This window comes from Python bivittatus, unplaced genomic scaffold (genome assembly GCF_059951505.1).
Source record: "Python bivittatus isolate LINGU-HERP-01145 unplaced genomic scaffold, Pbiv_v1 ctg000200_np1212, whole genome shotgun sequence".
Lineage (NCBI taxonomy): Eukaryota > Metazoa > Chordata > Lepidosauria > Squamata > Pythonidae > Python > Python bivittatus.
Genome location: NW_028277040.1, coordinates 7,268,901 through 7,283,677, shown reverse-complemented (window position 1 = coordinate 7,283,677; position 14,777 = coordinate 7,268,901). Strand labels below are relative to the sequence as shown.

Sequence of the window (14,777 nt, the reverse complement as noted above, 5' to 3'; positions counted from 1 at the left end):
GGCAGCCAGTGGCGTGTGGACCCAGTGGAAGCTGAAGACTACCTGCCAGTATCTGACATCAAAGCTAAATCTTGCAGTTGATGGCCCTATCCCCAAACCCCAAGAGCAGATACAGATATTTGTATTTTTTTTTTCTTGAAATTTGGCACCTTGCTTAACATGGCTCCTAGGCAACTGCAGTGAGCTACAGTTACTGCATGCCAAAATGATACACAACTTTTCATACTTGCATCACAACATTGCATGCAAGCATGAAAAGGTAGAGGTTGCATTGCAGCATTGCAATGCATGTTTTATCACACATACACCCTGTGACTGCCAAATTAATTTATATGGATGGATTACCCCTGGTGCAGCCCACACATTGAGAATCACTCATCAAAAGAGTAGCAGGTGATAGGCCAATAACAAGACCCAGAATGCTTAAATATATACTGTTAGCCTGTTCATGTTAGCCTGTTGTAACAAAATCTAAGTTCTACAGCATTTTAGGGTCTAATATAGCTGTTGTGACATGTCTATTTTGATATTCTAATTTGCACAATGGATTTTGGATAGCAAGTTCAGAGAGCCCTTATTCCAAGTTAATTAACTCAACAGCGAGGATGCATGTTTATTGTGTTATTATGTTAATTTGTTCAAGACATGTCTCTAAGCATATCTTCCCTAAGAGGCTTTTCGGTACGAAAGCCATGCGAACACATTGTTGATCATAAAAATGATCGATACATTTAAATGCTGCAGTGAATCATAGTTGTAACAGCCAAGCTTCGCTCCTACTGAAAAATATAATACGTTTTGCTAAGACGCGAACACTGAAGTTGAATACTGGTCAACTGGCGGTTGAGATCATTTATTCTGAATATAGGTTTAAAATATACAAAACGCAGATGAAGAATCTCCCCAACAGACTTTACTGAAAACTAGACAAGCCTATGAATAATAAGGATCCCCACTCAGACCGCCCAGGGAGATTTATAAGGGATGAAATCAGAAATCAGCGTTCAGCCCCCCTCCCCGCCCTCTCCCACGTTCCTTCTTCCCGGCAGGCCATCAAAAGCACTTCCGGGTCAGTTGAGCAGCGCTTTCCGCCCGCGTGGTGCGTATTCCTGGAGCGCGTGCGTCTGTTCTTCGCTCGCGCTCTTTTGCTGCGTGTTCGCCTTTTCCCGGGGAGCTGCTGGGCGCTCCGGTCTCGTCTCGCCGCCGCGATGCTGGTTTTATTTGAGACAGCGGCTGGATACGCCATTTTCAAGGTGAGGTGTTCCTGGGCTTCTTGAGGGTTTGGATGATGGCGGGAATAGAAGGCAGAAGGTGGTTTCGCTTCTGCCGCGTTGAATGGCAGGGGGAATCATGGTTTTAAGTTTCTCGGTAGAGGATTACCTCCCTTTTCCCAGGCTTCCCAGGAAAAGAAATGGAGAGCACTTCTATATGACCAGCCTTCTCAAGCTTTCTGAATCCATTTTGAAATGCACACGAAATTGTCTGGAGGTGTGCTGCCTGCTTTATGCTCATGGAGCAGTGGGCCATCTTTTTTTCTCCTCTTTGCCATGGGGGGGAGGACAAATTGCAAAAATGCAAGGAGGAAGCAAGATTTGGAACATTACTAGTTGGTATAGTTCTGGTTTTGGTGTGAGATGAGTCCCCTAGTGATGAGAGGCAGTCATAACGGGAGCCACACAATTGTGCCAAACCTGGCTGTATCCCCATTCAATTGGTTCCCTGGACAGGGAATTTTATATTTTAAGGCAGTTGCTGTTTCTGAAACTAATCTGGGGAGGGGGGTTGGTGTTTTGTATGCTGGCTTCTCCCTGCCAAAGAAAGAAAAGAAAACTAACTGGAACTATTTCTGCAAGTAAAAATTAAAAATTATATGCCGTGGAAACTCTCCTGTCCAGTCTGGTGCTTTGTACGCTTAATTTTTTCTCTAGCCCATTCACAGTTCCATCTGTTCTATTGCCAGTTAATTCTGGTCAATTGCCGGGACTCATGTACATGCTGGAAGAAGTTGCAAGGGAGTTGAAAAGTTGCAAGGAAGACAGGAAATGGGTCTTCAAAGTAACCCAGATCTATTTCTGATGTATGTTAGACTGAAATCAGAAGGATCTGGACACTGTAAGTGTGATTGCCTGGAAGGCATCAGCAGCATCAGATGTTTCCTCTCCCCCACCTACTGGCAATGCTCACATTTCTAGGCTGTTTGAGTGATCTGAACGTTGTCAGGACCAAATAATCTGCCTGCTGGCACCACTTTAATTCCAGTGGGGCACAGTCTTCTCTCATTTCCATTCTGGAAACACCATCTCCTTATTCAAGGAAACAGTCCTCATAAACTAATCTCTCACTTGCAGTATTATTTGATTATAAGGGACTCATCTTGTATTAAAACTGGATCTGCATTGTCATTTTTAACTCCTGTAGACATTCTTGGTGATACTTCTTTCTTCTCCCCACTCCCCCAAAAAGCCCTTGTGTGAGGTAGGAGTGCTGAACTCTGCTAATATTTGTATTTATTCAGTTTATGTCCGGCCTTTCTACTGGTAGACTTTAATGTTAGGCTTGGTTGATAAAGTTGACCCCAAAATTGTGACTTTGAATATCAGATTATAAAGACTGTATCATCTTATTGATAGAATAACCATCTATAAATCAGCTAAATAAATATAAGTATAATGCTTTACTACTGCCAGCTGGACTTTTTTCTAATTGAAATTGGAAGGGTTGAGTACATGGATATAGTGTTCGTGAAACAGACTTAGGTTTTTTTTGTTTTGTTTTGTTTGTTTTTTACACAGGTACTCAAGGGTTGGGGTGTAGTTTCACATTTTTAATTTCTCCTAGTGACAAATAAGACAGATATCTTGTTGCCAAATATTTCATATATTTCATTAGTCTTTCTCTTTACCACAGGTTCTGGATGAGAAGAAGCTTCAAGAAATTGATAACTTGTGGAAAGAGTTTGAAACACCTGAAAAAGCTAATAAAATGTAAGTAAATTCCTTCAAGAAGTAATAACTAATATTTCAAGAGCATGGCCAATAGCTTTTTTTAATAATAAAATTGGTTTTTATCTTGATCTTTTTATTTTTATATGTATTTGGGGTTTTCTGGGGGCTGTTATTTTATATCCTTGAATATTGGATATAATCAACTAAATAAACATATAGGTAGTCTTTCTATGGCAATTGGGACTGGAATTTCCATTGCTAAACAATGTAGTTGTAAAGCAAGATGTCACATTATTGCATCACTTAGCGACTGCAATCCTGGTACTCACATTAACCGAGAATCACGAGTTGTTAAGTGGAGGGATTCCAAGGTAAAGAGTGCGGGGGTGCTGCAGGGGTGTGTGGGAGGCCAGGAGCAGACCGTGCACGAGTTGGGGTACTGCAGTGCAGCGCAAAGCCACAGCTCCACCTGGAACCTTTAGCCACCCCAGCCCAGCAGTGCTTACGACCTCAGAGGCGCTGCAACTCCCCCCACCCACCTATGCCCCCATCTATGACCTTTTGGCTGCCTAAAGCGCAGGGTAGCCAAAAGGGCATAGATCAAGGGGGAGATAGGCAGGTAGGGAGGAGTTGCAGCATCCCTGCAGTTGTAAGTGTGGGTGGGCTGCCAAGCACCCAAATGTTGGTCACATGACTGCGGGGGTACTGCAATGGCCATAACATTTTTTCAGCACTGTCGTAACTTTGAATGGTCACTGAACAGATGGTCGTAAATCAAGGACTACCTGTATTGTCATTATTATATCTTGGCCATTTTCCAGAAGATGGTGAAGATTGAACTTTTCTGGTGGGAATTTGCAGTATGATGCCTCTCTGTTTGGCATTGTATTATTGTGTTTTTTAGTCTTTCTGTATTTCTCTAATTTTGTTTTATTGCATATGCAAATTGTTGGATTGCAGTGGAATAAAAAAAACCCTCGATAATTATGTTGACGTTGTTAGTCACTTAGATTTTTTGGAGTGGAACCTACTTCCTTCTAAGAGTTAGGTCTACTCTAACCTTAATCCTACATTGCTATTGTAATTAGGGCTATCAGATCTGAGCTGAAAAAATCTGAATGATCACCAGTTCTTTGCTGTAGTGGTCCCCCGATTTTTGTAGCCATGATCTGGTAGGCTTAGGTATCACAAGAATTGCACAAGAAGGCTTGCTGAAGTGGAACGGGTTTTGTATGATGCAGATTGAATAGGAATAAGTAGGAAGTAATAGTCTTGATTAATGAATTAGTTAAACTTATCTTATAAACAGATAACATTATATATAATTCATGTCTGTATGGAATATGTGTATGAAGAATGTTTTTATATTTGTGCATTACATATTATCCTATAAAGTAGGCTGTACAGTAGTCCTCGTTTAGCAACTGCAGTTGAGACCAGCAGCTCGGTTGTTAAGTGAAGCAGTCACTAAGTGAAAAATCATATAACCGCAACCATGCTTATGATTTTACACTGGACGATACGTATTTTTTTTTTCTCATACTAACTGGCTATAATGGCGAACATGTGACTAAGAGAGATGCTGTGAAGGTCGTAAATGTGGCCATTGGTCACAAAGTTACTTTTTCAGCACTGTTGTAACTGCAAATAGTCACTGTCCAAGGCACTTGCTAAATGAGGACTACCTGTAGTTATTTTCATAGAATAGATAGATGGGTGGAGAACTTGCCTAAGGGGTAATTGACATGTGAACCAAAAGCTTTTTAAGCATATTTTTCTCTTTGTATATGAGACATTGACCTGATGGGCTGGGGTTTTTAATTAATTCTTGCCTTTTGAAAAAACCAGGCATTGTGTGCCTATCATTTTCTCAGTTTCCTGCATTTTTATAATTGGTAGCAATTGCTCAGGTCCTCATGACTATTGTAAAAACTTGATGTTCTTTATTTAGCGTGAAACTGAAACACTTTGAGAAGTTTCAAGACACAACAGAAGCTCTTGCAGGTAATACTTTTACTATTAGAATTATTGATCACTTTTAATGATAGCATCATTTTAAAAGAGATTCCAGATATCCAGTGCAGGTTTTCAGGGATGCATAAGCTGAACTTCTAGAAATGATATTGCAGAACAAACAGGGGGATTTACCTGAAGCTGGTGGCCCTTCAGTTAACCTGACCACAAGCTATGTAAGGCAGGAGAAGAAGTGCTGGCCATCTGAGATGCTGAATTCCAATTCTTATCAGCGCCAGTGATTAGGAGTGAGGAGAAAGTTTTATGAAGTTTTTAAAAATTAAATTCACTGCTTTAAGTTGGGCTTAGAAATAACATCTAACCAGTGCAGTATACAGTAGAGTTGATACCCTTCCCTCCTTTCTTTCTTGTTAAGCTTATTTAATAGCTCTGTTGCAAAGGTTTTGCAGTGAGCCCTGCTTTGTACTAGCTTTACCTATGTCCTTGAATATGTGTAACTTTGCAAGCAAATTTCTGAAAGGTACGCATGTACTTCAACTATTTTCTCATTTACTAGTGCATGCATCAATAAATGTAGTGTATGTAAGGATAGAAAATCCATTTTCATATCATTAACAAAAGCATTCTCACCTTATCTTTTAAAGCAGCCTTCTCCAACCTGTTTTCCTCCAGACATTTTGGAGTATAATTTCCATCATCTCCAGCAAAGCCAGTACATATTTGGAGGGCATCAAGTTGGATAAGGTTGCTCCATGGGGGAATAGCATAGTCAGGTTGGTGTTACTAAGTGTATTTCCACAGCCTATTTGCCTTTTTGTCATTATGCTTTGGTTTCATCCAAAACTAAATCATAGCCAAGATTGTAGTTAAGATGGTGTGCCCCCACAATCTGATGCCATAGAACTTTTGTTAAGTTAATCCAATTAAACTATAGTGTCTCATGATATCTGAACCCAGATTGGGTGACATACAATGGTTATTTCTTTTCCAACCTCCAAACAGCTGGATTTCAAGAGCAACTTCACTTTCATAGTATTATCTCTATTGTTCCAGTTTACCCTTTGTTGTCTAGCAGGGGAAGATGAATTCTATTTAAAAACAAAGGGCCTGATTGTGGGGGAGAAAGTCTTTTCTTCTGTGCATGGTGGCATTGATCTTGATTGGGGCCCTGTGTGTGTATTTGTTTTGTTTTAGGTAAACCAAAGTCTCTAAAAATGCTTGACAGGAGCTGGGGAGAGAGCTATACATTTGCTAGTTTGCTTCCTTTCTGTATTCACTGAATGAATAGATCTGTTGCCCAAATGCTAATATAAGCATAACTGTCTGCAAGCCACCCAGACAGTGGCGGACTGAATAAATATTTAGGCTTACGTTCTGCTTGCATTTGACCTTAATAAAAGATTTATTATGATTATTTAACACATTTCATTGTGATTTTATCATTTTAATTATTTATTATATTGTTGTAAGACATCAGTTATACATTATATTATTTAGATACAGTGGTATTTATACAGTATTGACTAGCCTTTAGTAAAAGATTATAGCCTTAGAACTGAATAGAGTGCAGGCTTCAAACCAATTTCTGTTGTCAGTGATGTATTGTTAGTGGAACTGAATCACTGTGATTGCATACAACTTTTCGTCACTACCACTGAGACAACAGAGAAAATTACATGTTCTGTAGCTACTGCTTGATACATATTTTATTCCATGCTAATCTTTTCTGGCTGGGTCTTTTAGAAAATTCTAGATTTTTTGCAGCTTTTTGTTTTCTCCTTAAGCATCCACAGCACTGGTGGAAGGCAAAATCGGCAAAAATTTAAAGAAAATCTTAAAGAAAATAGTAGCCAAAGATGCCCACGAACAGCTAGCTGTAGCAGATGCCAAATTAGGAGGTGTAATAAAGGTAAGTCCTAATATCTACGTTAAAAAGGATATGTGGTATTCTGATAACAGCATATACTAAAAGCCTGTAATTTTATTATTAATTCAGTTATTTTATTCAATGCATTTAGCCACCTATCACACCATAATTTAATTCAATTAATTTGATGTATTAAATTTATATGCTGCCCGACTTCCAGTGACTCTGGGCAGTTTACATTTGCTAAAACATTAAAAAAAGAACAATACAGAAAACACAAAAACAGCACAAGTCAAAGGAAAAACAGTGGCAAAGACAATAAACCCAGAGGGGAACAGAAAGGAAGACAGGGGCATCAGTCATCCTCTCCAAAGACCTTAAAGACCTGGCTCTTTTTCTAAAAAGGCCCTTCAAAATCCTAGTAGGGTGGGAGCCATTTGAATTATTCTGGGAATTATTCATAGTTATTCTGGGCAGCTAATAGCAGTTAAAAAACTCACAGCCAACAGCAATAAAATAAAATAAAATGCAACCAGCAACCAGGGCAAAAACCAATGAAACTATGATTAATGTAGCCATCTCACTGGCTCTGACTGACACTCCGATCCCCAAGCCCAGAACACAACCACGTCTTCAAGGCCTTACAAAAGGCCAGCAGGGTTGGGGCCAATCTTAATCTTCAGGGGAATGATGTTCCAGAGGGCAGGTACCACAAGAACACTAGCTTCCTGGCTCCTACCAGATGATACTCTGATGGATGGCAGATGTAATGTGCCTCTTCTGCAGGATCTCATGGGAAAGGCAGTCTCTTATAATCTTAACAATTGTAAGAATGATTCTCTGGGACTCTATTAGCTTGTTGTTAGTTATGGTTTACCAAGTGTTTACATGTTACTAGGTACTATATAGAGATAAATTAAATTAAAAAATCAAAACACTCTTTACCTGCAGGGTTGTAATTTAATAAACATTGTGGAAAAGAAAAAAATGGAGGGGGATCAGGAATTGTATATTCGATCCTAAATAAGTCTGTCTGATTTGTGCTTACTTGTTTGAACTGATTGTTAGTGCCTTTTTTTTCTGGAAACTTATAATCTGCTGGTTCTTATGCCATATGTATGTATGAGTATGTGTGTTTATATGTAGATGCACACACAGTGCAACACTAGAGAGCAACGTAATATCCTCTGGATTACCATTTATAACTCTTTTGCCATTGGTCTTACCCGCTAGGTAGATGGAGTTCATTGAAAATAATCTGGTGGGCAAAAATGGCTAACTGTTGGGGAAGAAGTATGGAGTGTACAAAAATATTAAGCTAGGTAGTGCGTTAGTCTTGGAGAGCTTACATTTGTTTGTTGTATACTGAATTGTAAATATTTGCAGCTTTGACCATATTGTACGCCTTTTGATCTAAATGATACAATTTGAATTTTTGCAGGACAAGCTGAATTTAAGTTGCATCCATAGTCCAATGGTTACTGAGCTGATGAGAGGCATTCGCTCTCAAATAGAAGGACTTATCAGTGGCCTTCCATCCCGGGAGATGGCAGCTATGTGTTTAGGACTGGCACACAGGTATTGTTTTCCCATCTTTGGTGACTATCAGTTTTTTCCAAACTGGTGCCATCTCTCTGTGATGTATTAGATCTCCAATCATCCCCAACCAACAGAATAACTGTAATTAATTGGATTAATCTTGACTTGGGTTCCAGATCATAGGGAAGTATCCCTGTTGATATGGATTCTTTTCAGCAGGTATATTTCAAGGATGTGAACTAATATGTGAGGAGGTGAAAGACATCATTTGTTGGCTTGCCCTATGTATCTCCTGACTGATTAAATTGGCCTCATGGTTTTAAAAGGTACTGTAGTTAATATCTTCTTGAAGGAGGAATGTCTTTCCATTTGCTTAAAGCAGAAAGTTGTATAACTATAACTGAAAATCCCACCTTCCCGAACCTAGAAGATTTTTGTAATCATACATTAGTCTGTAATCTTCCGTTCCTGGTTAAGGTGACTAAGAAGGTGGTAGCCTCACAGCTCCAGATGCATTTCAATGAAACTGGTTATCTAGACCCATTTCAGTCAGCATTTTTGCTTGAGATACACGGTTGACTCTGCTTTGGTTTCATTGGTGAATAACCTGTACTAGAAATTAGATGAGAGATTACAACCATGGTAGTTCTAGATTTCTTGGTTGTATTTGAAACCATCATATTCCAAGGAAGCAATTAACACTCTTGAGTATTGCTTAAAGATGATGACAGGGTGGATGAGGGAGAACAAGCTTGAATTAAATAAATCCAACCAGATAGACGTGATCTTGGAAAGGAGGAAGCTGATTTTGTGGATCAAGGTGGAGGCTGTTTCAGATGGGCTTGCACTTTTCCAGAAAGAGCAGGTCAGAAGCCTTGGAGTGCTTCTTGACCCCCAGCTGTAACAATATAGCGAGCATGTACAGCAAGACCAATCCTATCAACAGTTGTTAAATATGGATATAGGAACATGGGTTCAAATCTCTTCCCATGTTCCAGGCTAATATTCTTTGTCACTAATAGTGGGTGACTCTGGACTCTGTTATTCTAAGAATTTGTAAAATCTTTTTTTTTTTTAATTTTCATTTTTTAAAAATAAAATAACCAAAAAAAGTGTAAAGTTACAAAAAAAATGTCATTGTAGTATAATATATTAAACTGGGGGGGGGAACTTCTCAATCTTAAGGTTAATATGGAATATCATAATTTGAACATAAAAGAATATATTTTATGAATTCATCATCCAGATAAATATGAACAAAATTAACAAGAAAGCAGAAGTTTCAGCAATAAATAAGTTAAATAAGCTATATATTGTTGTGCAGTGACAAGCAAAATTTGCTCTCCAATTTCTGAAGTTATAAAGAATTAAAAACCCAGGGGGGAAAAATGAAGAGTGGTGTGAGTGCTTCATGGAAAGATCTGTTGTACTCTAGAGCAAAACCATTAAAGCTATGAGTATTGGAACTTTGTTTGCACTGAACATGTGTATGTGGAATGAACACCATTAGGAACCCCTCCCCTCCCCACTTTTTGCGAAGATGTCACATGTACATGCAGAGAGCCTGCAGCAGCAAAAGCAAGTTGTTCACTGTCCATCTGGCTTAACTCTCCATTTACTAAGTCCCACGCATGTTAGAGTGAACTGTCCAGTCTCAGCTGTTCTTCTGGCTGATCTGAGTTGATTTAGGCAACTAGCCTTTATAAAAGGTGGAGAGGGTTGGATGTTAACAGATGTCCACCTCCCGTATGTCTACTAAACACAGGCAAAGGAGGGGAAGGCAAAGAAGGGGAAGAGTTTTCTGCATCTGAATTGCTGCTCATGACAGGAATTCAGTTCTGGATATTCCTGCACATCTGGAAATGCAGAGCTCTATAGAGGCTGCTGATGCCCTCTGCAGCTGGAGAGGTAATATAGTCACAGTGAATATATTAAAAGACACTATGTTTGTAAACAATTATAGCTTTTTTTTTTAATTTGGCACTTTCGATTTCAGCCAGTGTCTGGACTCTAGGCAGGTGCACAATCTTGGAGTTAACATCAAACCCAAAGATGCTAAGAGAGATTTAGGAGAGGAAGGGGGCTACAAGCTTAACATTGTAATGCATGTAGGAAGAGACCAAAAGGCAATACCAGATTATTCAGCAGAGATGGACAGCCTGCTGAAGATGGGAAGACATATTGAGGTGTCCAGGATAGGCAAATCCGAGCCACTGTGGCTGCTGCTAGAGCTGTTCAAATAACCTTCCTGGTCAGAGGGAGTCCTGTGGACTCTGAGGAGAGTCAAACATATTTGGGGACTCAGACATGGGCCTGAGGAGGAAAGCAGTGGGTGAGCCCCCCCCCCCCGACACCTGCATCCCTACATACTAGGAGCAAAGAGATTGGTCAGCATCTGATATCCTAAGTGCTGATGACCTCCTGGGTTCTCCTACCCTGCCTGACTGTGCCAGCAATCCATTCACCACCTCCTGCCAGTGAGGCAGGGTAGGAGAGCCCAGGAGGTCATCAGCACTTAGATGGGTGGAGGGGTTATTGAGGTGGGGGTGTCCAACAGCCCACTGGCAGCAGCAACATTTGGGAAACCAGCGAAGCTGAGACTCTGTTGGAGGCAGGATCTTTTGGCTATCACAGGCTCTCAACCGCCACCAGTTACAGCTCAGCACTCCTCAGCATTGTGGATGAAATGACAGCGAGGCCCGTAAGGGGAGGAGCCAGTGATACTGAAAGTGCAACACAGTCCTGTCTTGTACTTGGGGCGATGGGTCAGACTTCGCAGCTCATGGATGCCGTGAGCAGACTGGCACTGGTCTCCATATTTGCAGGTCTCATTCTCCTCAGATGGGCTTGTAGTGACTTGAGTTGACTTGTCCACCAGCTGCTTTTGCTGAAGCAGGCACTCACCACCTTTGGAGAAGGAGAAATCCTGAAAGTGGTTCTCCCTGGACCCCAAGGCTAGGGCTGGCTTTCCCTTAAGGCAGCTAAGGAGAGAGGTCTGATGGAACTTTGAATTGGGCATGGTGACTGAATGCCTCCTGGGGAAACCCCCACCAGCCAGAGTTCCTACTGCCCTCCTGTCCAGAGGATATCCTCTAGCAGCTGAGGGGCTGTAATTCAGCATCTTGTTACTTTTGCATAAAACTTCACTCAAGTCACAGATACAAGGGCTGTAGACATCTTCAGTTAGCAAAAAATTGAATGAAAAATTGGAGTAACTCTAACAGAAAAACAAAATGAATCAGTGTTGTAAGGCACAGCCTCTAGTTTCCCTGGGACAGGCTCCCTTTTGCCCTCTCCAGCTCCAACAATTCCCCTTTCTCGTATTTACAAGATTGTAAAATCTTGTGTGATGGCTTTCTCATACTTAGTGCCTTGCAGATCTATTGAACCATCATGAATTCCATATGCCATCAAGTAATCTCAGAAGGAGTTAGACTCTTTAAATTATATTGCAAAAATCCCTGCAGTTTATTAGAAAAAATGATACCAAGTGTTGTAGAAGGTGCACTATGAGATAGATATGACCTGTACGGTTTTTCTGGCTTTTGATATGTGCTGGGATTGGAATTGGCATATCAGAGTGAAACATACACTGTCCCACAACTGTCCCATGTGCTATTAACAAATATATGCTTCCAGTGCAGAGAATGGCAATAATGAATTAATGTTTTTCAATATGCTGTCTTTAGTGTTGTCACCTGCTGGTATACGACATTATTTCTTTTATGTGTTTTATTTTTAGCCTCTCCCGATATAAGTTGAAGTTTAGCCCAGACAAAGTTGATACAATGATTATCCAAGCAATCTGTAAGTACAATTTTAAGTGAAATAATGTGAGTGCTTTTGACTTATAATATCAGAATCTACAAAATTTGGGATCAGTATGGAATTCCTCAACTTGACAGTGGCAAATTTTGGTTTTTGTTCTGGTTAATTCTACCAGAGCTGTATCCAACTTGTGATTTGGGAGAAGAGCAGAAGCTTCAGTGGTCAAGTGCCAACATCAAGTTGATAGAGGCCTTGAGATGTGAGGGAAGCCGGTTGGTGATGAGATCCTCAGCTCAGATTTGTGGGGCTTACTTAATACTTTGTGTCAATTTTATAGAATTGGTTTGGTGTATGCGTAATGGAACATGATTTGCTTATAGACTTAATATTGTAATGCATCTTAGAAAGCGCAGTTCCTTAAGTTGTGCAATTGAAGATGTATTGTTGGCTTTTAAAGAAATATCTCAGAAAACACCATGTATAATAGCAGGACTTTATCGTAATGGTTAAGGAAACCATAAAATGAGCAATTTTAGCTGATACAGGTAGACCTCAATTCACGATCACAATTGGGACCGGAATTTCCATCACTAAGTGATGCAGCTGTAAAGCAAGATGTCATGTGACTGCATCGCTTAGCGATGGCAATCCTGGCACTCCCCATTGCCATTGTTAAGTGAATTCCATCAGTTGTTAGCCGAGGACCCATCCCAATCCAACCCATTCTGGGCTTGCCCCTCCCAGCCTTGAGCCTCAGTAAGGTAAGCAGCTGCCTCCAACTCCCCCCACCCAGCTATCTCCCCCCATCTCTGCCCTTTTGGCTGCCCTGCACCCTGTCTTGTGGGGCGGCAAGCAGCCCCAGAACACATGGCTCAGGGGTTTCTTGGTCCTCCTCCCCCCTTCACTTGCTTGCACACACCACAACCTCCTTCACTTGCTCGCATGCATTGCGCCTTCGCTCACACACACCAGAGCCCTCCTTCGCTCACTTGTAAGTGCAAACTGGTTGCCAAGCGCCCAGATCGTGATCACGTGACCACAGGGGCACTGCAGTGGCCTAGGGGACCAGGCATAAGTGCATTTTTTCAGCACCATCATAACTTTGAACGGTCGCTAAATGAATGGTTGTAACTCAAGGACTACCTGTATAGTGTAGTGCTAATTGCTTAGTAACATTATACAGATAAAGGATAAATGGTTAAAGACTAAAGACACAGCAAGAACTGCTTGATGAAGGTAGGAATTTACTATGGTTGATGTAATTACAAATTGCTGGAAGAATAAAAAGTGATCTCAAGAAAGGAGGGATCTTGAGAATGATGACAGAATTTGAAACACTTATACAAAACCAAGATCATCTATTAGTATATATAAATTGATTGAAGTATAATATGGAGAGGGAATAAATTAAAAATTGCATGAGAAAGTGGATAGAAAACTTCAAAGGAGTAATCATAGTAGAACAGTAGGAGAGCTATGAAAAACAAGTTTACTCCAAGCTATAATTTGAGGGAAAGTTGATACAAAATGTTTTATAGATGGTATATGATGTTGTCAGTGATTAGCAAGATAGATAAATATAACAACAAATGTTGGAAACGCTACAAAAAAAGAAGGAACATTTTGCCAGATGTGTTCATGTGAAAAAATTCAAAAGTATTGGAAGGAAATATATAAAAAGATTCAGAAAAATAAACAAAATTTGAATTGAAACCACAAATATTTTAGTAGGAGTAATTCCATAAGATTTAAATGAAAAGTATCACAATTTACTAAGATAGAACAAATTTTGCACAACATTTGAAAATGAAACTTTCCCGACGATACAAGATTGGGAAACCAAAATTGGAGAATTTGCAATGATGGTGAAACTGCCAGTATATATTCATAATAGAAGACTAAATAAATTCAACCAGGAATGGTTCCCTTATAGTATGTACAACACATTGTGCAGCAAGGCAAATTCAAACATTTGAAACAACAGTTTTTAGGAGAAGAATTAAGAAACCAATCAAAAACAATAGATAAAATAACTTAAAACATGCTAGCAATAACCTCCAACGTTTATTTTGTTTTATTAGCTGTTTATCTTTTACTTTGCTTTTTAAACTTTATTCTTGATGTGATTTCTGTTTAAATAATCTGTCTAAGCTTATGCAATAAAACAGTTTTAAAACATTATGGAAAATTAATCTACAGAGATTGATTTAAATTTATCATTCTTTTGAAGCATAGAAATGTTTGTGGAAATGAATACATTCTGTTACTACCACTGAGACAGCATATGATACTAGACCGTAAGATTGCTTTGGGAAGGCTTTTTTGGCAGTGCATTAATTAAGTAATATTCCTTCTAAAAGGCTTCCTGTTTCTGTAATTTGACATGGCTGTAACTGAGTATTTTCCCAAAAAGCAAATTAAGCCTTCTAAGTGCTTTTCCCCAGGTTTTTAGAGAGATTCTTTATGTTCAAGGCAGCTGTACACAGGTGGTGATGTCTCAGATTATGATGAGACAAGCCACCATGAGTAGTTGGAAAAACCCTTTCAATTCTAGATCACTCCAGCACAAGAGTACATAGCTTCTAAACCATTTCAGCATTCTTGAGGGCCCTTTATGTATTAATTGGTTAAAGTCTACTCAGACATTAATTCAGCCTCTGATTTTAATTGGATGAGATTCTGAA

General features: G+C 39.7%; 1 protein-coding gene, 1 non-coding gene and 1 pseudogene across 2 annotated transcripts in view; 2 read left to right on the top strand and 1 right to left on the bottom strand.

Moving 5' to 3' along the window:
• The first annotated feature begins 1,081 nt into the window (after positions 1-1,081).
• NOP58 (NOP58 ribonucleoprotein) overlaps positions 1,082-14,777 on the top strand; it is a 28,715-nt gene continuing 15,019 nt past the window's right edge. The window contains exons 1-6 of the mRNA XM_007422020.4: positions 1,082-1,253; positions 2,908-2,984; positions 4,897-4,949; positions 6,704-6,828; positions 8,228-8,364; positions 12,068-12,132. Of these exons, the coding sequence (XP_007422082.2) occupies positions 1,209-1,253; positions 2,908-2,984; positions 4,897-4,949; positions 6,704-6,828; positions 8,228-8,364; positions 12,068-12,132 (502 nt within the window). The 5' untranslated portion in view covers positions 1,082-1,208. The remainder of the gene's footprint in view (positions 1,254-2,907; positions 2,985-4,896; positions 4,950-6,703; positions 6,829-8,227; positions 8,365-12,067; positions 12,133-14,777) is intronic.
• LOC112542553 (small nucleolar RNA SNORD70) lies at positions 6,501-6,589 on the top strand. Its single transcript, XR_003086266.1, has one exon. It is a non-coding gene; the product is annotated as a small nucleolar RNA SNORD70 (small nucleolar RNA).
• LOC103060848 (mRNA decay activator protein ZFP36L1 pseudogene) lies at positions 10,336-11,937 on the bottom strand (annotated as a pseudogene).